Consider the following 24366-nt stretch of genomic DNA (forward strand, 5'->3'; position numbering starts at 1 on the left):
TTTCACCTCAAGTTACTTACAAAAGAAGCTTGTGGTATCCAATTACAACAGTCCTAGATAAGTTACTAACGATTTCAAGTGGTGGAGGAAAAAAAAAAGATGAAACATTAAGTTCTTTCATGTTAACATTTTATTTAAATCAATACATACATCATGCTTAGCTAGAAACCATTTAAAATAAACATGCGATATGAAATAGAGAAGACTGACATAATGTAAGAAGGTTGAGCCAGTTGTTATTGTTAAACAACTACATGACAACTCTTAAGACACGTGAGTCTCACCTTAATGTTTCAAGCTTCCTTAATAAGGTTGTATTTAAAACATTTCTATCACTGTAAGCATACCCTAGCATATCAGAATTCTTAGAATGTTCAAGTAACCTTTGTGGCTATAGAAACTTATAGTTTTAATGAAAACAATTCAATCCTTTAAATCTAAACATTGCATATATCTAATTATTTTTATATGTATGAAGGCATAAGAGGAAACAACCTTGTTTTGTTTACATACATTCTACTTAGGACCCTTTGTTACTAGATAAAAGGTTAATTTTCCCCCCTCAAATGTAAAATACAATTTGACCAGAGGATTTTGAGATTCACCTTTATATAAGTTGTGAAGGCTCAAATCCCGGATTCCAGTATGGTCAATCTAATCTATTGAATTAACAGAGATAACACATAGTACTAAGGCAGTAATCACAAAACATGAATTATACTCTATTTCCACCAAATACTACCATTTGAACTTTTATGAAAATATCCAAAATCACTAGTTCAACTTTATGGGTTGATGATTTACAATTATGCTTGTCTGAAAATTAATCTAGCCATTTTTTATTAGTAAACGCTTAAAAAACCCCCACAAACTTTACTTATTTACTCAATGAATTTTTAAATAGTAAAATCAAACTTGGTAATGAACTCCCAATATTAGAGATTTTATTCAAGATTCAGACCTGAGCACACCAATTTTTTATGGCTGTCTGACTCCTGAAAATAGGAGTTTTTAGTAGGGAGAAAAAGTGTTGTCAGATCTTTTCTACAAAGGTTATTATTAATATTACTATAAAAATATTTGTAATTGCATCAACCTTGCTTAAGTATAAGGGGGTACTTAACTGTATTAAGCATATATTCATTTCCAAAAACAATAAGACAAAACTCATGTCTTAAAAAAAAAAAACCTCTGATATTAAGTATAATAAATTAGCGACAAACTCTTTCTTAGATTTGCTCCAATATCAGAAAAAGAATGATACCCAATCCTTGGAGAACATTTTGACATTACAATTGATTACAATGCAGTAATCAATTAATCAAATGTCAATCATTTATTAAGCATTAAGATGCTAAACTGTAGAATATTTAAAGGTAGATGACTTTCTCACATAAACTAAATATAGTAGATGATTAATTTGTCCTATCTTTACAAAATGTAATTCTTCCTGTAATAATGCAAAAAGTAAGGCAAAATGAATTGCTATTACTATTGCAAAATAAATGCTAACTTAGATAGCAAATAAGTCATGCTTGTGAGACAATTATTTCTTAGAAGTGTGATCAGTATTATTCCCAATAGTCTCAAGTAATACCAGATGAGGGATATTTTAGGAACTATTATGTATAAAGATTAGATTATGAAACAGATGGGATCAGTTTATATTTGGAAGGTGGGAAATATTTTAAAGTGGAATGGAATAAATGGAATAATGAATTCTGTGGTCACTCTTTGAGGAAGAAAAAAAAAGAATTATGATAATAATGATAATAGCTAAGATTTACAGAGGCTTAAGGTTTGCAAAGTTTTTCATACATACCACCTCCTTTGATTTTTTCAGAAATTTCATAAAGATGCTATGAAAATTATTTTGAAAGAAACTTAAAAGTTTATTAGGACTAAAAAGCGTTTTCACTGTCAAAATCTGACATTAATTTGTTTAGTATTGGTATTAATTGTTCCTTAAAATTTTGATAGATTTCCCCTGTAAATCCATGAGGATTATAGTTTTTTTTTTTTTTTTTTTTTAAGTTCCTTTACAACTAGTTCTATATCTGGAAAAAGGGAAGCATAAAATAATGAAATGACAAAGGGGAATCTGGCCCAAATTCTAAAAACATTTTAACTCAAAGGTCACAGATTTAATGACCACTTATGAAAGTTAATATCATAGAAGAAAAAAAAACATCACTTTCATTCATTACTAGAACTAGCTGTTGGTCACAAAGGGAAAATCAAGTTAAAGAACCTGGATTGTTTATAATCCAGTGCCACAACTAGATTAAAAAATGAAAGCAACAATTTCACTGATAGTAGGTCAATAAGCTTAAAGGATCTTAGTACAAAAGACAAAAATGTCCTATGTTTTAAGCTCATAGCAGGTTAAGTAATTACATTCTTTGACAGCATTATTTCCTTTTATTGCTGGGACCTGAGACAAGACTATTACTTCTTCAGTCAAAAGTATGCTTGCAACTAATATTAGCATGGAAGGTAAAACTCCTGCTGATTCTGGAATCTAGGTTGTGACTTGAATCACCTGAACTTCTCAGCTTTACGTTTCTCATCTATAAAATGAAGAGGTTGGACAAGATGACCTGTAAAATCCCTTCTAGGTCTAGATCCATGATCCTATGAATTTAAATATTTCATTTCTGAAGAATCCCAAAGAGCAAAAACTGTGCTTCTAAATAAAAATTTATAAAATTCTTAAGTTTATCTGAAATATTTTATCTGGAAGAAATAAAGAATCTTTTCTAACTCTTATACAACCACAACAAAACTCTCTTCTCCTTTTTCCATCTGTTTTATATCCTGTTTCCTTTAATTTCTTGCTTTCCTATTAAGGAAGACACATAGAAGAAATCTTAATTAATGTTAATCTCTAAATGTAGTTGGCACATACATTTGAAAGACAGAAATTATTAAATAGAATCCACTGCAAAATAGCTTTTGCTTATTTTTTTTAGAAAATTACTGAGACACAAGATGAATCATTTTACTTGGTTGTACCACTGGACTGAGGACATATTGGCAAGTCTTCGTAAAATGTTCAGTTTTCAAAGTTTTAAAGCAATTTTATTGCTTTAAAAGTATACTTCATAATAGGATTTATGCTGATGACATTTATGAAGATTAGCTCAATTATTCAAATATTCATTTAGCCTACAATGACATTCTGATAACTAAAATATTATAACATCAATATGAATTTGATTGACATATTACTTTTGTTGCCTACAACCAAAGTTTAAGGTCAATACTACTTCTGAATGGTACAAATCTAAATCAGACACATACAAAACTCTAACTTTCAACTTCCAGGCATTCACCAATGCAAGGAAATAGCTGGAATTTACAGAAATGAAGTTGGTTTTAATAGAAATTTTAGTTATAGAATTAGACATTACAAAACATTTTACTTGGACCTTTACAAAAGTATTAATTTCACCAAATCTGGATTACTGGTGGGGTAAAACTCTCAAGATTAATTTTAAAGCTAACAAATCAAAGGCACAGTATTAATAGGTTTAAAATGACTAACACTCATATGACATCAGGAAATAATACTCAAGTTTATAACTCCATAGGACTTAATATTTATTGTTTGATAGTTATGTATATTAGAAGTTATGGAATAAAAATGTAGTAAACTAAACAAGTTCCAGAATTAATGAAAAAGGATTTAGAACACATGATGTTCTAAAATCTTATTATTTATAGGCTCAAATTTGAGTCATTCTAAACCTTGGAATCAGGAGGACATGAGTTTAAATTTGGCCTCAGACCTTTTACCCTGGGCAAATCCTTGAAAAAAAGAAAAAAAGAGTCATTCAAGCCTTTTAATGTATTTCACATATTTGCCAAGTAACAATATGTTAATATCCAGTATTTATCAAAAGAAGGCAATGATTGCTCATCACAAGCAAAATAACTACTTTCCAATGATTTCTGAAAATAGTAACAAATTCTGAACCAGAAGTTATAGAAATTAGTCACAAAGAGTGCAAAAATTCCCTGCAGAAGTATTTCACTAAACAATTACAAAATATGAGGAAACACTTTTAAAATTTTCATTACTATAAGAAGAATCTCCTCCTTTGTACAAACTTTATAACTGAAGGTTTTTTTATTTACTGCAGGAAACAAAATTGTAAATAACAGTGCATTTTTAGGCATAAATAAGTATTTATGTCTGGTTCCAGTATAATCAGGTTAGTATATAAATACCACTTCAGTGGAAAAATCCAAGTTTTTCACATAACCATTCTTCAGTTAGGTCTTCAGTATTTCTTATTTCAAATACCTCGAAAGATAAAAACTTCAAGTTAAAATTTAAAACTCAGAAGAAATGAAATAGTACATTATTTATATCAAACTTTAGTTTCATTTTCCTAATCTGACCTCTGTGAATAGCAAATTGGGTCTCTTTTGTAATGTTCAATTACTGATATTTTATGTTTGGGAAAATTAAAAGAGGTGAAAGAAAGAGGTGTCAGTCAGATATGTCCATTAGCTGGGTCTATCTACTCTACCCTTGGTCAAAAATTTACTCAGAACCACAAATGCTGCTTCAAGGTAAAAAAGTGAGAATAAAAAATAAAATAGGGAAAAAGTGTCATAAATGGCATAAATGAAAAGTAATGTTAGTAAGCCTCAAAGGGGAATGAGAGCGAGCAGAAAAAGAGAAGAGGTAGGAAAGATCACTGCTACTATATTAAAAAAACAATTTTTTCTAGTTAATCCATTTTTATTAAGATAACAAGAATAAAAAAACTATCAACTAAAAACTGATATAGGAAATTGAGATTGAGAAATAAATATTTTATTTTAGTCTTCAATAAGACAGTAGTTATTAAATCTTATATTAATTTCCTAGTATAAGAAAAATAGTGTGTCATTTTAAAAAATCATTAATAATTTTAGTTAATCTTGGATTCTAAGAAACTATATAGTTTTAGGTACATTTAATTGAATAGTAGTTTACTCATTGAACTGGATTCATTTCAATATCAATAATAAATTTCCTAATCTTCTATAATGACTTGACTTTAGTTGGCATATTCTCAACAAACAAGTCAAATACTAAAACGATACCTTGGTTAATTCAGCTGTTTGAACTAGTTTATTCTTACTCCCAGCATACATCATCTGTTGTTCAGGCTTACATCCTGTAGTTCAGAAAATGGGTAAGCATGAAGTATGAGAATTTAAGAAATAAAAAGTGAAGAACTGACATTTTTACTTACATTTAATTTAGTTACAGAGATATAAAATTTTTGATATTAAGAAAAATTAAATTCACAAGTTCTATATTTTGAAATTTTCATTAAAGTGCACACATGAGATGATATAAAAAGATATGTTGTCATCAGAAACTGGTTGTATAGTGAGAATGAGGAGCAAGGAATAAAAGAAAAGTTGTATCACTGTTACACTGTAGGAGTAAGATAACAAGAGATAACAAGTGCTGTTATTTTTAGCACTAAATTTATAAAGCCTTTACAAATATCTTCATTTGATCCTTATAGCCCTGTGGAAACTGAATTTCCTGTGTATTCATATAGCTACAGCTTTTTCTTTCTTCCCACAACTTTTTTAGTATCTTCAGAATTTCATTTTTCAAGTATTTCCTTCAGACTTGCCCTGCAAGGTTGACTTCCTCTATAACATTTTATTCCATAGGATTCAATCTATTCTCCTGTACTTTTTGAAATCTGCCTTTCTAATATCTAAGGTACATAGAGAAGCAGCATGGTATAAGGCATAGAAAACTGGCCTAGGAGCCATAAGTACTTGAATTCAAACTCTGCCTCTCATACTTAGTGGCAGTATGACCCACTGACAAGTCATTTAACCTCTTGATATTGAGATAAATCCTAAAGTCTATATTAAGAACTTTTATTCTCCTTGTTGAGGTCTTTGCATGCTGAAAATTTATTTCCCTATAGATCTGAGTTAGCATGTTATAATTTGAATCCCAAGGGGAAAACCATAAACATATCTTTAAATTCTATGGCTCATTACTTGAAAGAATAATCCAAGGCCTTTCCAAATAAATGTTTTTTTTCGGTTCTGCCCATATCAATGACATATATTCAGTAAGTGTTAACTGTCTCTTTTTATTTTCACAACTAAAATCATCCCCTCCTGTCCCAATAATATATTATAGAAATGTCCATCCCATCAAAGGGCTATGTGCCTGGCATAACATATGCCAAACTACCTCCCGTACACTCCATATTAGTTAATTTTGAGTAAATAAGAGAACACTGCAGTCTCAATACTCTCACCTTCCTCAACCAACTCTCTAAGAATAGATCTAGAAGCACAGATAGCAGATGATAAATTTCTCCCCTATTAACCACAAAGCTGGAATACCTCCAAAGAGGGGACCATTTTTAACATGTCAGAAATGGGACTTTTCCTTTTTAAAAAAATCAAAAGCAGGAACAGCTAGGGGATGCAGTGGATAAAGCACTAGCCCTTCAGGAGGTCCTGAATTTAAAAATATAGTCTTAGATACTTAACACTTCCTAGCTATGTGATCCTGGGCAAGTCACTTAACTCCAATTGCATAGCCAAAAAATAAATAAATAAATAAAATAAAACTGGTGAGTCATTTTAAAGCTGTCACATGATTCCAATATGGCAAAATACTACACCATTCCCCAGTCTAGAAAAAACTTGGAAATCTGTAGCATTATAAATATAATAAATAAAATAAAGAACATTCTCTAATAGTCTCTTTAGGGTGTCCCTTTTCCTTTACCTAGTAGAAATACCTAGTTGGTACATAAAATATTCATTTGAAGGAACATATACCATCAAAAGCTAGATTAAACTAACCAAATTAACAGGAAATGAATGACAAAACAAAATCATTAGCTCTTTGTATTACTGATGTGGAATTAGCATATTTTGATTTATTTTAAATCAGAGACATACATTTAAAAATTGAATTGTAAAGGAAAAAAATCTAGAATATGCTTTCAATAAATACTTCATTTTAGTAACAATTGTTTCATTTAAAAATATTTAAAGTAAATGTATATTTTAACTGTGTATTTATATAGTATATACACTTCCTTTAAAATAATATTTTTGTAGGAAAAACTTTTAAAAACTATGAATATATTTATTTGAAAAACAACCACTTTCATCAAATTTCAATTTATTGTACATAATACACTTAAAAAAACACCTTACCAATAATACTTCTATATTTGTTACATATACAAAATGCCACAAACAGACTCAAAATTTCAGGTTAAGACAAAAATACTAATTCAGTATTTTGAAAGGTGCTACTTGTAATACAATTATACATTATCCTTTCTAATCCTACAGATTAAAAATTACTTTGAACTCAAGTAGGCCAGTATATGAAATAGGATATTTGCAAATGGATTGGTCAATCTGTGAATTAGCAAACAAAACTTATGTACAGAGAAAAGTTTTGAGAAATTAGTTTTGATTATTTTAATTTTTTGAAAAATCCTCTGAATCTGAGAACAAATTTAAAACTTACAGTAACTGATCTTGAACTCAAGAGAAAAATTCATAACTCAATAATTTTAACAATTAAAACAAATAAGAATGTAGTTTAAAGTTCAAACTTTTCTACTTGGAAAAAGCTCAAATTCTACAGTACATATCTCATTTAGCATATGTGTTATTCAAAGTCTATGCCATATGCTTCATTAATGATCCCCTTGGATGAATTTCAAAATAGGCTGACCGTAAAGAAAACTCTGTTATTTATATCATATACACAACATGACAAATTTAAGAAATTATTCACATTTCATTTTCTATATATTACTCAATATAACTCACCTTTACTAGAATGGATTTCTTTACATACATATATACATTATATGACAATCATACTTACCAACAGGACTAGAAAATATAAAGCATAGAGGGTATGAAACTCTTCCATCATCATGTAGATATTTATAACTATATACAATGAAGGTTTTTCTTAAGTTAAGGAAATTAAAGAAAACAACTATTCTAGTACTTAAGAATCTTTTTTAAAAAGAACACTAGATTAGAAAAATTGGACTCCTTTTAAATCAATTTAAACTAGGTCCCTAACCTACATCATTTTACATTCTTCCATGATATTATAAAATAGTAACTTTAAAAATGAATACTGCAAAATAAAATTACGGTACAACAGAAATATAGAATAATATATATTTTTTGAAAGTACAGAACAAATAAAAAACATATATGTATACACCCAAACATGGAAAAATTTTCTCCCTGAAGAAAAAAAACTTTTAAAAAGAAAAACGATAAGGATATCGAGGTTGTCGTTCAGGTAGTTCATCTTTAAGTTCATCTGGTGAAATACCCTGGCAAATTAACAAAAAGCAGAGTTCAAGAATGTTCTTACACATAAGTAATTAGCAAAATAAAATGTAACAATATAAATTATAGACTTACAACCATTAGGGGTAAAGCAAAACTTGACTAAATTGAACATCTACAGTAAGAACTAATAATTTCTAGGTTAGTAAAGAAATCCATTTTAACCTTATTTATTCTATCTAGCCAAGCATCTATTCTAATCACAATATATTCTAATCTCAACTATTCTGACTAAATGACAAGCTGATACACAAATATAAACTCTGCTAGGTCTTTAATTTCAAGACCTTATTGCTGAATGAATGAATATTTTTTCTTCTTCAAATAACTTGAAAGTTTCACTTCACTAAATTGATTCTTTTTGAAAAAGTCAAATCAAAATGAAATTTTAAAAAATTTATATGCTAAACTTAATTCATAAAAGGGCAATGAAATTTGGCCTTGGAATCAGGAATACCCAATTGAGTTTAATCTGCCACTTGACAAATTCTAGCTTAGTAGTAATTGTCACTATACCTAAGTGCTCTAGGCAACTCTTTAAGATTCTAAATTGCTAAGCAGATGGTGATTTGAATTCATAAACTGATTTTGAACAAAATTCCAGGCACAATCCCTACCTATAATTTACAGAAAGTCAATTTATACTGGCTGAGCAGCTCAACAAAACTTATCTTAAGGGCTTGTTAACACCTCATTTGATAAAAGACTGCTTTCTTGATTATGTTTATTAGAGGGGATTTTCTTAACATTTAAAATAAGATAATTTTCTTTAGTTGGCAAAACAATGTAATTATTACAATTTTTTTCATGTAGTTACCACACCTCTGAAAAAGACAACTAAATTTTATATGGGAAATTACATATAATGAAGATGACATTTTCAAAAGATAATATAATGAAAGATTCTCTCTAGTTAATTTGACAAACCTCATGCTCTTCATCCAGTACTACCAGCCGTTTATCCTTGTCAATCTTCACTATAATAAAAACACAATATTATGAATTTGTGCATACCTAACATACATTTAACTTTCCCATCTCTTGGACTTATTTTTTTTAGAATTTAAAATGGAAATTGATCAAGAAACATGAATAAAACTCACTGATGACATAGTAATCTAATAACTGTTCTCTGGGACAGTTTATATTTTTAATACAGTCAAATCACGAAAGCAAGAAATCTCACAAATAATCAAGTTTATTGGTAGTATCTGTAAGTGGGCTTATTTTATGAACCAGCGGTACTTAATCTGTTTATTTAATACTGCTGTCTTAGCCACCTCAATATATTTTAAAATACAAATAATTTTTCACCCTAATCTTGGGAAAATCTGAAAAGGGCCAAACTTTGCAGCAGGGGGAATGATCCATACCCAGCACAGAATGAATGAGCAGGAGACAAAAGAAAATTGGACAATGTGGAAAAAAAGGATGGCTTACTCGGTCTTCCTGAATTAGAACATTAATATCACCTCTTTATTTTATTTGACATGAATTTCCCCAAGCATCAGATGTCTACATTCAAATATTGGGACCGATATACATTCTAAAGTCAAATACATACAATTTCTTAAATATACTGTTCGCCTCCTTTGGTGCAAACAAATGTTAAGGAAATGAGGGAAAAAAATCTACTACTTTATTTGAGCAAGTGACATGTCAAGCCTTTACTTTATTTGAAGTAAATTTCTCTTGGAAAATGTTTCAAATAGACACTATAGATCAAAAAGATTTGGAATAGCTTCCCTTTTGGGGGTAAAAACTGATTTTATTATAGCAAAAAAAAAGTACAGTTTCATTTTTCCCTATTGTGTGCTTATACTGGCTTAGAATTTTTAATTTGTAGCATAAATATAGTTACAAAGTTATTACTATAAATTTGCTTTAGTTTGCAACATGCATTTTAGTTAAGCACAAACCATAGAATTTAAATTCCCCTCCTTCTTCGACATAGTCTTTTTCATCATTACCAAATAGTATAATTTCAGACTCTCATGTTACCAATGAAGACGAGTCTTAAAAGTCAAATTCACTGTTGATGAGAAATGGAGGAAGCAAAGCATAAACTATTATTACCATTTTTGGTAGATTTAGGAAGAAATTATTTATTGTTAAATAGTAGCTAGTATTACTTCTGAAAAAAAGTAAACATGCTTCCAGATACCTAAAGTTAGACCACATCTCCTCCAATCTTGGAGAAAAAAAACATTTAAAAGTATTTGAGATAGGCATATATTTTTTATATTATAACATTTAAGTCTTAAATAGAAGGGAAGCCAAAAGCCATTTGGAATGAACATAAACTAGTTTTTACTATGAGTTGTTACAATTTTGGAGTATCATTCTTCCCATTTTGTGAGTTTTAGTTGTTTTCCTGTGAAAAATAAAATGAAAAGAATAAAAATTGGGAAGGGAAATTACTTTAGAAAAATTTAGGGAAGGATTAAACAAGTATAAGACTATAACTTTGCTGACAATAGTTGAGCTTACTTATAATAGCAGCATTGTTAGTTTCTTTGCGAAAACGAAACTTTCTCAGTTTCTCCACTAGATCTTCAGCAACATCACAAACCACCAGAGATTCACTCTGGGAAAAAAAAAAACACACACACACACACACACAAATGAAATAGTTTCAATATGTAATTTTAAAAATCATACATGTAAATAAGCAATATATGCATGGCTAGACATTAGCAGTCAATGAACACAAATATCAAATATATAAGTGAAATAGCTGAAGAGGAGTTTTTAATTGTTCATAATTTTAACTGTTAATAACTTGACCACACAAATCTTTTTTCTACCCGATATGGCAAACTAAGTGGAGATGGATAGGATTACTTAATTCTCCTTGCCATGATCAAGGTGGATGACAAATATTGGATATTTTCTATATGGGAAAAAAAATTCCATAAACATAAGACTTCATTAGAAAGTTTCCCTATAGTAAAAGGACAAGGGTTTAAGTGAGGTGGCAATATTTGGGATTAAAAAAAAAAATTTCAGAATATACACAAAAGCCCATAGACATAAAAAATAATTTATAGTTATATAGTGCAGAAAAATTCAAAAAGGGTCTTTGAAAATATCAATGACTATTAAAGATTTGGAAATTAGACCACATTAGAAAAGACTAAAAAGAGTTAATATAGTCTGAAGAGGGGGGAAATTTGGAGCTATTATAAGTCCATTTAATGTTGGAAGTGAACCTTAGAAATGAGTCCCTCATTTTTCAGAGGAGGAAACTGAGACCTAAGCGATTTGCACAAGGTCACTCAAATAGTTAAGAGCAGAGTCAAGAGAATCCATGTCCCCTAAGACTGAAGCTTTCCAACATATCAGAATACTTCTTAGACAGTCTGAAAACTAAAAAATTTATTCTCTGCAATGAAGAGGGAAAAAATTGGGAGTGGAAGTGGAAAGAGAATTTAAATTTCGATTGAAGGGATTTAATAGGATATCACAAAGAGCTTATTTCTTGACTAAAACTATACCAAGAATAATTATCAAGGAAAGTCATAGAATTTTCTTTACCAGAAATTCTTGAGGAAGTAGTCAACAACTATTATTTCAGAACAACTGAAAAGCAGTTTTCAATTTTGATCATTTAAATTTAAAAGTTTTTGTGCAAACAAAAACAAGATTATAAGGGAAGCAGAAAATTGGGGGAAAAATTTTATAATCCAAGGTTTCTAATAAAGGCCTCATTTCTAAAATATATAGAGAATTGATTCAAATGTATAAGAATATGTTACATAAGAATAAGTTATTCACCAGTTCATAAATGTTCAAAGGACAATTTTCGGATGAAAAAATTAAAGCCATTTCTAGTCATATGAAAAAAATGCTCTAATTCACTATTGATTAGAGAAATGCAAGTTAAGACAACTCAGGCAGAATGGCTAAGAAGACAGGAAAAGATGAAAATTGTTGTAGGGCATATGGGAAAACTGGGACACTAATACATTGTTAGTGGAGTGATCCATCTATTCTGGAGAACAATATGGAAATATGCCCAAGGCGTTATCAAATGGTATATACTCTTTGATCCAGCAATGTCTCTATGGGGCCTGTATCCCAAAGAGATCGTAAACAAGGGAAAAAGACCCACATGTGCAAAAAATGTTTATAGCAGCCCTTTTTGTAGTGGCAAGGAACTTGAGTGGATGCCCATCAGTGGGGGAATGGCTATAGTTATGGTATATGAATGCAATGGAATATTATTGTTCTATAAGAAACGATCAGCAGGATAAAAGGCTTGGAAAGACTAATATGAACTAAGTGAAGTGAGTAGAACCAAGAAAACATTGTAAACAGAAATAAGAAGATAATGTGATGATCTACTGTGATGGAATTGGCTCTTTTCAACAATGAGGTGATTCAGGACAATTCCAATAGTCTTGTGATGGAGAGAGCCATCTGCATTCAGAGAGGGGACTATGGGGACTGAATGTGGATCACAACATAATATTTTCATCTTTATTGTTTGCTAGTTTTTTTCTTTCTCATTTTTATCTGATTTTTCTTGTGCAGCATGATAAATGTGGAAATATGTTTAACAGAACTACACATGTTTAACCTATATTGGGTTGTTTGTTGTCTAGGGGAGGATGGAGGTGGGAAGGGAGGGAGAAAAATGTGAAACATAAGGTTTTGCAGGGGTGAATGTTGAAACTATCTTTGCATGTATTTTGAAAAAAAAATAAGTATATTTTAACAAAAGAAATGCAGCTTATAGGGGGCAGCTAGGTGGCGCAGTGGATAGAGCACCAGCCTTGAATTCAGGAGGACCCGAGTTCAAATCTGGTCTCAGACACTTAACACTTCCTAGCTGTGTGACCCTAGGCAAGTCACTTAACCCCAGCCTCAAAAAAAAAAAATAAAAAAAAAAAAATGCAGTTTTATGACAGAACCAATAAAGAAAAATATTTTAAACTATTATTAGAAAAACTAAAAGGGTTAAATTGTTCTAGATTAAAGGGATATGTTTATTGCTTTTTGTTTCTCTTCAAGATGCTTCACTGAAATGTGAAGGTAACTCTCAAAGGCTCTATTAATGGAATGTAAGCTCTGCCTTGGTTCTACCATCCTGGAAAGGATCCAATTTGGGTCTTAGTAACAGACTAAGTATGGATAGGTTAATTACCAGTACACCAACCAGTCATTAGATAATGAATTCTATGGCTATGGCAATTCATGTAACAAAGAACTATACAAATTGCCAGTCCTATATGGCAATAATAATAATAGCTCTTCTATTGCACTTAGAGTTTATGAAGCACTTTATAATTATCTCATTTTATCCTCATCACAACCATAAGAGGTGTTATTATCTTTATTTTAACAGATCAAGGAAATGAAGCAGACAAAAATTATGTGAGCTTCAAAAAGTCACACAGCATATTTTTTTTTTTTTTGAGAGATAAATGAGGTTAAGTGCCCAAAGACACATTAAGGTCAAATTTGAACTCCCATTCTTCTGACTCCAGGGCTGGTGCTCCATCTAGTATTCTATCATTGTGCCATTCGATCTAGGATGTGTCTTAAAGCTAGATTTAAAGTTAGTTCTTCCTGGCTTGCTAACTCTGTGCCTCCTTCCTGAGATTATAGGAACAAGAATTAAGAAAAGGAGGCAGAGAATTATCAATTAGTTTTTAACTATATGTTAACATTAATTTAACTGTTGGTACTGTAAATATGAAATCCTTGTCTAGGGACCAATTAGCTAACTTATTATTGGAAGAAATGAATCTTAAGAACATTGACAGTTTCACTATAAAATGAATAATTCAATGGACAGAGTTTGTTTTATTTCGAATACAAAAGAAAATAAGAAACATTTAAAAAAAAAAACACTTGGGCATCTTGTATTTCTTGGTATATTTGCAAAAAGACCACGAAAATACCTGCAGTTTGTGCGCCAGATTCTAATTAAGATAATAAAGTATAGAAGAAACCCAATAAGAGCTTCCAAATTGAACTGAAATACATTTTAGTACTTGCTAATTTAAATGCAAAAATAGGTACGAGGAAAAAACATCAAAATAAGCAAATTAATAAACAGATAACAGAAAATGTATTCACAATTAAGAAATGTACACAGATTTTCTCACACATATATATAATGAATACCAAAATTAACAACAAATAACATTAAAAAATGAAATTAACTAAACCACAAAAACTAGTTAAAGTTAAAAATGAAATAGCTCTATGAAGATTAAAATCAATATCAGGTTTAGAAGACATAGTGTAGTTAAAATAGCTCTAACCTATCATATTTATACAAACTATTAATGGTGAAAAATAGGAAATGGATAAAAGATAGATATCAACACAGATTATTAATGATAAACCAATCACTATAATGAAATGGCCAAGAGAGTTTAAAAATTACCTCAGCAAGAAAATATTTGTTGCTTTGAAGGGGAAAATCACTGTAACCAAAAGCAATACTGATTTATACTACAAATTACTAAAAAATTAAAAATTAAAAAAAAATCCTTCATAGAAAGATGGTAAAACATTACATGCGATATCATGACATAAAACTAATAGTGACGAGAGAAAAAAATTTGAGTCTTCAGAAAATGTGATGAGATATCCCAGTAAGACTAGTTATTTTGAGAAAATTAAGAATGAAACCAGAAGAATTATCCCCTCAAAAAGTTGAAAAAATGGAAAAGATTTCCAACAAAAGTTTATTCTTCCATCTATGACATGGATGATTCTACAGCCACCACATCTGGATTATGTCACAGTTTCTACTGTGCTGTAGAAAAAGTATTAAGAAAATAAGTAGAGAAAGAGTAGCTGGGACAAGACTAAGAGTAAGAGAGAAGATTTCTTCAGAATGTGACACAATTTGGTGAGCATTAAGAGATCAGTTGTTGAGCTATCTGAATGACAGGACGATATCAACAATTGGACAAAATCATGATTATTTTTTTTTCCTTTTAAATAAAATCAATCAAGAAAATAACAGTAGTTATCTAGTTAGTTACCATTACATCTTCAGAAAATCTTTAGAATTATCTACAACTCCCCAGGATATCTTTCAAGGAAAGCTAGGCTTTCACAAATGTTCTAAAGCAGACCTAATTTTTAATCAAATATAATTTACTGAAAGATGCAAAGAATCTATAATTATGCTGTGCTTATTTTTTGCTGATTTGACTCAATAGAGCAAAATGCCATAAAAACTTAAAAAACAACAAAAAAACCTTTAAAAACTCTTTTCCAATAAGGTAACTCCTATCCCTGTGTTGAATTTTACCTCATAAGAGAAAAGATATAAGGGGTAATTTGGATACCCTCTGATTATGAATATCAAACACTATATAAAAGATATTCTCACCAAAGATGATTTTATGGAAGATGTTCTGTATGGAGTTCAAATGAAAGATCACTGAATCATAAACCTTAGAGGTCACTTATTAGGTTCTTACTAGATGCTAAGTCAGTACTTAACAATTCTCTACCTCAGGGTTCACGCCTTTAGTTCACACCTTTAAAAGGAGCAAGTTCATTGGTTATAAGTAGTTCCCACAAGCCCATTCTCTGGGAGGATAAAAGAGGAGGGCAGTCCAGAAGGAAGCAGTTGGGATTGGGGGAGGATAAGACTTCCTGAGAGAACTTCAGGGAAGGTGGAGGAGATTCAGAGCCAGGATTCAGGAAGAAGAGGATTTGAGATTCTACCTTCGCTCTGGCTGGAGGCTCCAGAAGCCTCTCAAGAGACCTGCTCACAGAAAAAAGGATTTACAGAAAAGAAACCTCCTTCCAGAGAAGGATTACAATCGAGAGACTACAGGACGCTAGAATCACTCAACTCATATACCTAGAAAAAAGATGATGAGGTCTTTCACATGTTCTTCTTTGTAGATCAAATTGTGCTAATCATATGAAGAACTAGAACACTGTCCAATCTCCTAAATATGATGATTCATAATCACTCTAAAGACTTGGGACTAACTACCTACAAGGGGGAAAAAAGTGAATAAAGAAGGTCTCTTGTCTTGGCCAAACATCTCCAATATTTTTAATCATATAAAGACTTTGATCTTTTTTTTTCTGATCAGTAAGAAATTTTTGATACCCCCAATATGTTATTCATAAATCATATACAATCATCACTCCAGTATATTATATACATAACAAAACACATAGAAAATAGAAAAATTTAAACAATTTTATTTCTAAGCACAAAAACCTTTTATCCTCATTAAAATATTTTACTAATATAATAGTTTTTAAGATCATTGTGTTTAAATATACTTCGTTATTTTTAAAGACCTTGGCTTAACACTTTGTGACACAGAATTTTTTATCTATTGTAAATTCATTTGATTTTAATAACTGTTTTAATCACTATCATGGCTAAATAATGTAGCTCATGTAACCCAACAATGAAGAAATGCATTATTATCTATGTTGATTAAACACATTTTAAAGGTTATCTTTTTCTAATTTCACTGGAGGAGGGGAGGAAGAGGTGGCAACTTGTCAGATCCTAGGTGGCTGACAGTTATTACAAGGAGTAGGCATTTTCTTGATCACTTGTTTGCATTATTAGTAGTATTTTCAATCTGGGATTTCTTTGCAGGAATCTTTTTGAAACTACACATACATTTTGTTTGGACTAGTTAAAACTATATAATCTATCAATCTACTTAATTGAGCACATTTATGCTAAAAGCAAATTAAACCCCTCCACTATTACAAAGAACCTCTTTTTTTAAATACCAATAGTCTTTTAAGGATGATGTATAGCTAGGAATTACAGGATACCACAGTCTCTAATGAATTTAAGTTAAACATATTAGTGTGTGAATACCTGAAAAAAATCAAGACAAAAGGAAATAACAGTAGCAAAAAAAAAATGAAAACAAAGGAGGCATACATTAATTAGAAATTAATCCTAAACTAATACAGAATAAAGCAGAATCAAGAAAATATACAAAATAACCACAATAATGTAAAGAAATATAACACATCAATGAAATGACCAATCTTGAATCTAGAGAGTGGAAAATGATTACCTTCTTATTTTCTGTGATAGTCTATAAGTGTGGCACAATCTTATGGTTAATGTCAGTTAGGGAACTAGTTATTGGGAACTGACAGATTCTTGTATGTGTTGTATACACCAATAAAATAAAAATTTTAAAATCACAGGTCATCCAGTGGATATAAATAGCATGAAATAACCAGAAAATAATATTAATCAGTCAGGTGGAAAGAATAAAGATAGGTAATATAATTACTTCGCAGATAACTTACATACAATGAGGAAATCCAGAAGGCAACTTGGAATGTTGGAAGATTAGTGGGAGAATACAGATAAAAGATACAAAATGAGTAGATGAATAGGGGTTGTGTGATTTGTACTACTAAAGAGAATAACCGTGTGGATGAAATAATTTGTTCATTGAAGCACTAAAGAACTATCCCTAAAGTTTATTTTTTTGGGTTTTTTTTTGGAACAGTTAGATATATGTCTTTATTTCAAATACAAACATATAAATTTCTCAACTCTTAATATTTACTCTCCATAAAGAAACCTGGATTGTGCTCTAAAATTGATGAATGAATTAAACTGTTTTGAAGATTACAAATACCAGTCAAAGACAGGAATCACACATTCTGAACCTTTGAAAGCTAATAAGACTATGTCCATTATGTGTGCTCATAAAAGAAAGTTAAATGAACTTAATCATTAATATAATTAGCTAGATCAATTTAAATCTAAAACTGAAAGGAACTTCAAAGATCATGCAATTGAGCTCCCTTATTTTATAGAAGACGAAACTAATGTCTAGCAAGATTAAGTGACTTTTATCAGATCACACAAGTAGTAAGCAGGCTTTGAATGTAGGTCTTGTGACTCCAAAATGAGTACTTTCCCCACTACTATTCTAACAGCTGAATTCAGAAGTTTAAAATGCTCAATTATTTTAATATGCTTAACCTATGATCTTAATAACTTCCAAATAAAACATCACTTCTTAAGTTTCCAAACAAGCATTGAGCACTAATAATTATAATAGAAAATATGCCATTATAAAAAGTAAATTGAAATTTACTTTCATTTTTGTGAGGTATAACCTCATCTCAATAATCCACTCAATTCAGTAATTTTCTTTTTCTTTTCCCTTCCCTCTCTCCTTCCCTTTCTTCCTTCCTAAATTGGGTTCTAGTGACTTGCCCAGGATGATCACACAACACTTATTGAAGTGTTAAGTATCTGAGGCCAAATTTGAACTCAAGTCCTCCGGACTTCAGGGCTGGTGCTCTATCCGCTACACCAACCAACCATCCCCATCTCCCTCCCTCCATTTCCCCCATTCCCTCCAATAACTTTTAATAGGCATTACAAAATACTTGTGAAATTCTGATTTATTATCTAAAATGGCTTAGTATTTGCCAAAGTAACTTTAAAAATCCAAAAATTTCTTTGACCTGTTTGTAGATAACCACCCATTAAAAAAATTTAAAAGATATTTTAAAAAGGAACCTGTGACAGAATCATTTTCTACTAGGGTCACTATCTGCCTGGTCACATGAGTTAAGAAGTTGGCATTTCTGTGAAAGATGACAAGGCTATTCCTAGGTCTTGACTGGCCCAGAGGGCTACATCTCAAGCTGTGCCTCCAATGATACACTTTTCTTAACACCAAAAAGCAAAAAGGGCTCACCTATAAAGGGTCAGGATTCATCAGCCTTGGTTCCCAAACCCATGTTTCAGAGGGCAGAGAGGGGTGCAGTATATTGAGTTATGTCTCTTCAAGCCAATCCTTGTTGAATAATACATTTCTTGTATTATGGCTAAGTAAATCTCATTTTGTCCAATAATGATGAATGCCTCATTTCATTTCAACATCAAATCTAAACCAACAGGATATTGGCCTATTTCAGGAATACTCCTAACAGAACTGTTACCTGCTTCCTGTGCTACTTATCATATACTCTATCCACATTTAATGAGTCATACAAATAAATATAAAATGTACCTCCCATCAAGTGCTGTCACTACTGAAGGCTCCAAATGAATAGCAATAATATAAAAAAATTGAGAAGAGATAGGAAAACATATTAGAAAAAGGTATAATGAAAAAGGTAGGAGGTAGTAATTCATTTTGAAAAACCAAGAATACTATTAAGAATTGGGCTATGCTAAATAATATAGAATTTAGTGATTTTAGCAGCACTTAAGGTAGACCTATATACTTTCTGAAAGTTACTAAGTTAAAACAACTCTGACAGTACAGTTGCTTAATTTTAATTGTAACATTTTTGGAGGAGTCAATTTGTCAATTTACTTGTAGCAGGGAATTTTTGGTGAGGAAACCCCTCTATCAATTAGAACTCAACTGCTCTATAATCTGGTCTTATAGAGTTAAAGTTAAATACCTTGCCTAGGGTCACACAGGCAGCATATGTTGTATGTCTCAGAGGCTTGGAATCATCTTCCTGCTTAGCAGATAAATACATTCTCCATATATTACATTTACTTCCTACTCCCCAAATGCTTTGCTACCAAGATGAGAAACTAAATAGAATGTTTAAACCTTTCATTTTTGGAATGCTGGGACCTTGATGCTTTCTTTGATTGTTACCTATCCCTTCTAGCCTACAATCTCAGGAAATGAAATGAAAGCCATTTCACTTAATGCCCTACTCCACAGCCATGTCCTCACCACATGCATTTTGCCTTAGCACAGATATCTTCCTTACCCCATCTTTACTTGTCCAGTTCTGAAATGATCAGATCAATTTTCCCATTACGCCTGTTAGGGATATGTCAAAATGTTCCCGTATGGTCTTACTCACCTATTCAGTAACTTTCCGAGTTCCTTCCTATACACAATTAACTCCTTAATTCATATTGTCTCCCTATGAGAATGTAAATACTTTATGGGCAGAGGAAATCTTAGCTTTCGAATTTGTATGCTAATGCATAGCATATTGTGTTTAATAAATGCTTTTTAATTCATATTTTGCTTTTCAATAATATTTCTATGATTACAACGGCATATTTTATTTTAAAGATGTCTGTTTAAAAATATATATTTATAAAATATATCATTATTCCTCATGTTGCTGAGCAGGCTTTAATGATTTTAAAATATCAACTTATCTCTCAAGATTGTTGTAAAGATCAAATGAGAAAATATATGTAAAAATTTAGCATGGTACCTGGAACACTGTAGGTACTATATAAATGTTAGATATTATTATTATTTTAGCCCCTACTTCATTTTTTTGTCAGTGGCAGATCGGGGCCCCAGTGCCCAACCTTATCTCCATCTTTAACTTTACTATTAAACAAAAATTTAAAAATCATAACTTTTGTCATTTAAGATTAAATTATACCATCAACTCGACATATTTGTAAGGTGATATACCATATCAACTACTGATGTGTCCTCAGAATTTTCTCTCTCAAAAAGACAGAAAAGGGGGAGATGATATGTCAGAACTTCTGTGATGGAAGCAGGAAGATCTTAAGAAGTCTTCTGTCACTTCCTGAAACTGACAAGAGGACTCATTCTCCAGTTCCCCCAATTTTATTTCCCTTTCTTTCATAGATATTGTGTATGTGTGTAGGAGGGGCAGTCTTTGAAAAATATAGATTAAGTCATTATTTCTTCCTCCCTGAGATGGTAACTATTATTAAAGTTTTAATCATAAATTCACTAGAGAGCTAGCCAGTTAAAATGGAAGTACTACCTCTGGGCAAAAATTTTTAGAGATTATCACCTTTCAAAACTAGATTGAACACAATAGGTGCTCAAGGAAAATCAATGTTTCAATTTCTCTTCTTCATAGTAAAAAAATTAAGATATGCCTTCCTCTCTAATCCATTTCTCCCTTCTAAATGCCACAAGGGAATTATATTAAGTTAGATAGGGATAAAGATTGGACCTGAAGTTTCACTGGCTCCGTGCTCAACTTTCACATCACTGAACCATACCATCTCTAAGAGTAAAATTAAAAACGTTTAAATATCTAGTGTGCAAAGATTTAGGTAGAGGGGTGTGAGGAGAGAGGTGAGATAAAAAGGCATTGGTTCTGTTATTAGAGAAGACTGGTTAAAATCCCACTTCTGCCTCTTACTCTTATTCTAATTGTTCAGTTCCTGACTCTGAGATTTTCTTGGCAAAGATACTGGAAAAGTTGGCCAGGAGGAAGCTGAGGAAAGTCAACTTTTTGCCTCAGTTTCCTCATCCACAGAATGGGACTAAATATGGTTGTTATGAGGATAAAATGCTTTAAAGTTATTTAAATACTAACTAGCAATCCTATTACCCTTTCCAAAACATCTAAAATGACTTCCGTAGCCTAAATTAAACCTAAAGAAAACCTAAAACGAGTTAAGGAGTCAATGCAATTTCCTAAGATAATTAAAACCAAAATACCCAGATGATCATGACTGGAGGGACACATGGACTTGAGGTGTCACGACAACACCCCAATTTCTTTCTTTCTCGGGGAGAGAAAGAACCGGATTAAAGAACACGAGGACGAAGTCACCGGAGCCCACAGGGCAGTTTTTGCTACCACTTTTCAGGCGCTCCTTTGGCTTCGGTGGCTCTAGACCGGTACCTAAGAACAGGAGAGATCTGGAGAGGATGGGCGGAGGCACCGCCGAGCAAGGCGGGGCTGGGAGAAGCAGAGAGCACTCGATCTCTCCCCCCAGGCTCTTCCCCCCTCTCTCGCCACTCGCAGTCCCGGATTCCTTTCTCCATTTCCATCCCATGGAGGCGCCAAGGAGCCCGCGACGGCTCGGGGCCGAAGAGTCGGAAGATGTGGCGCAAGACAACATCTATTAAGAACCGGGAAACCAAAGCCTCGGGGCCTATCATTTCGCAAACTTGAGACTGCTGCAGCCGTTAGCCACAGGGAAATAACCCGGGTGCACTTGAGCAGAGCCAAGGCCTAATGAGGCAGAGGAGGATCTCTCGCAATTTCAGGGCGGCCCTACACTTCACAGTCGGACCCCGCAGGCTAGAGAAAGCCCTATCGGCTAGCCTAGTCCTTTGCCTCCGCCCCGCTTCCCGGGCGGCAACTCACCATTTTCCTTCCGGTAGGGTACCACCCCGGCGGAGCCTTCCCTAGGCCTTTTCAAGAATGGAATCTACTACCGTCTTCTTTCCGGCAACGGGGTATCCGGAACCGATGCTCCAATCAGTGAGCGGAGGTTGGGCGGAGCCTGCGGTTGATGACTAGACGGTGTGCGGTACTGCTCAAAGTTAGCTGATGCGCGATTTCTAAGTAGAATTACCGGTTTTGTTTTGTTTTTATTCTCTAAAGCCTTCATCTCCAAACTTTTTTGATCCTAAGAATGCTCAGTAGGAAATTTTAGGACGCCCCCCTCATGTGTTTGTATTTATTTATTCATAAACTATATTTATTTATAAACTTTGTAAAACTAGAGTCTGCGTGGCAAAGTGTATGGGAGAGTCAACCTCGAGGGCAGAAGGACCCGCCGCTAATATCCCAGTACCTCTCACTGCTCCAGGCAACCATGAATAAGCCTGTGAATTACAGAAAAGGGCCAACTACATCAGTACAGGGTGTTTCCTCACTCGGGAGTTCTGTAACCAGGAAATCACAGACCTACTTCCTGTCTCTATAGTACTAATTGTTATATAACTTAAACAATTTTTAAATAATAGAAAAATTTTAAAAAGGGTTAGATAATGATGAAATATTTCATTATTGAGCTACGAGGAAATATGTCAGATCTGTCCTTCAGGAAAATAACTTTGGCAGCATTGTATAGGATGCAGAAAAGCAGTGAGAGACTCGAGAAAGACCAAGGGTTTGGGGAAAATAGAAAGAGTTCAGTCATGTTAATGAGGGAAAGGAAAGGGGGAACCCCATTTCTTGGGCACATAAATAATCCCATGAGGCGCAGTATCCCCTGTAAAATGAATTTACAGGCCCGAAAACCTAGATTGATAAATAAAAAGTTTATTGTAGAAATTGGAAGTAAAGTTCAGTTAGAAAGACGCCAGGGCCAGAGGTGGCCACTGGGCGGGCAGGAGCCCTTACATGGACGGAAGGATACCATGAGTTGGCTGGGAGGGCTCCTGCAAAGAGGACGTTCTGGCTCACCTCTTTTATACCCATAAGATGATGGGCGGTACCCCTAAGTTCTCGGTGGGCTTTTCAGTTAGCCCAGATCAGGTGTGTGTGGGGGGGAAGCTGAGCTGATGATGGTGGGGGCTGGGCCCGGATATTCAAAGGATGCCTTTGACCAGGATTTATGAATCAAGGTCAGTCATGGGTTGGGCAATTAGAAAGGAATCTTAAAGGGACCTCAACCCCCATCAAAGTCACAAAATCCCAGAGAAGAGAACAGTATCTAGGATGAGAGAGTAGTCAGCAGTATCAAATGAAGAAGATAGGGGGAGAAATTTGAAGATTAATTTGTCAATTAAAAGTCAGTAACTTTGGAGAGAGCAGTTTTATTTAAAGTGATGAAACTGGAAGCCAGATTATAAAGAGCTGAGAAATAAGTGAGAAGAAATGGATGTGGCAACTATGGATAGCTTTTTCTAGAAAGGGGAAGAAATATATAAAATAACAACTTAAGGGAATGGTAGAGTCTAAGATAGAATTTTAAGGATAGAAAAATCTTAAGGATAAAGAAATAATTTGGGAGTGAAAGAATTCACTCATTCCGGAAATATTAGTTGCAAAATGAAAGTTTATTGCTAGATAGAAATCAGTTAGAAATCAGTTTACCAGAGACTGACTTCTATAGTGACAGATCTATGGAAAATGGAGTTTTGCACTGAGAATGCAGTTCTCAGTGGACAGAAAGCCCTGACAGCTGAGTGAGTTACCGAGATCCATCTGCAAAAGGCCTTCGTTGAAGGAAGCTATTATATTGAGTGTCTTGGGATAGCCCAAGCAGGTCAGATCCAATGGGGGCTGGAACAGCCCCAATCTCCTATTGGAATTAACAAT

The 24366-nt window shown here is 32.6% G+C and overlaps 1 protein-coding gene across 3 annotated transcripts; it reads right to left on the reverse strand.

Moving 5' to 3' along the window:
- Window positions 1–112: 112 nt before the first annotated feature.
- Window positions 113–22595, reverse strand: GMFB (glia maturation factor beta). Of its 3 annotated transcripts, none has more exons than XM_074290533.1 (7): window positions 22462–22595; window positions 10876–10972; window positions 9313–9362; window positions 8320–8369; window positions 7901–7983; window positions 5101–5174; window positions 113–4309 (listed from the first exon to the last, which is right to left on the reverse strand). In XM_074290533.1, exons 1-7 carry the CDS (start codon window positions 22462–22464, stop codon window positions 4238–4240), a joined length of 429 nt encoding a protein of 142 aa, XP_074146634.1. In that variant the 5' UTR covers window positions 22465–22595; the 3' UTR covers window positions 113–4237. The 3 variants fall into 3 exon arrangements, with proteins under 3 accessions (XP_074146634.1, XP_074146635.1, XP_074146637.1); XM_074290534.1 differs by lacking the exon at window positions 22462–22595 and adding an exon at window positions 19398–19417; XM_074290536.1 differs by lacking the exon at window positions 22462–22595 and adding an exon at window positions 19083–19371.
- Between the last annotated feature and the right edge of the window lie 1771 nt (window positions 22596–24366).

Source organism: Sminthopsis crassicaudata, chromosome 2 (genome assembly GCF_048593235.1).
Source record: "Sminthopsis crassicaudata isolate SCR6 chromosome 2, ASM4859323v1, whole genome shotgun sequence".
In the NCBI taxonomy this organism is placed as follows: Eukaryota; Metazoa; Chordata; class Mammalia; order Dasyuromorphia; family Dasyuridae; genus Sminthopsis; species Sminthopsis crassicaudata.

Coding starts and splice junctions, on each gene's coding strand:
- GMFB (XM_074290533.1), bottom strand. Junction 8,370..9,312: donor TACTGGATGAAGAGCATGAG/GTTTGTCAAATT, acceptor TTAATTTGCCAG/GGTATTTCACCAGATGAACT. Junction 4,310..5,100: donor AAACAGCTGAATTAACCAAG/GTATCGTTTTAG, acceptor TTATCTTTCGAG/GTATTTGAAATAAGAAATAC.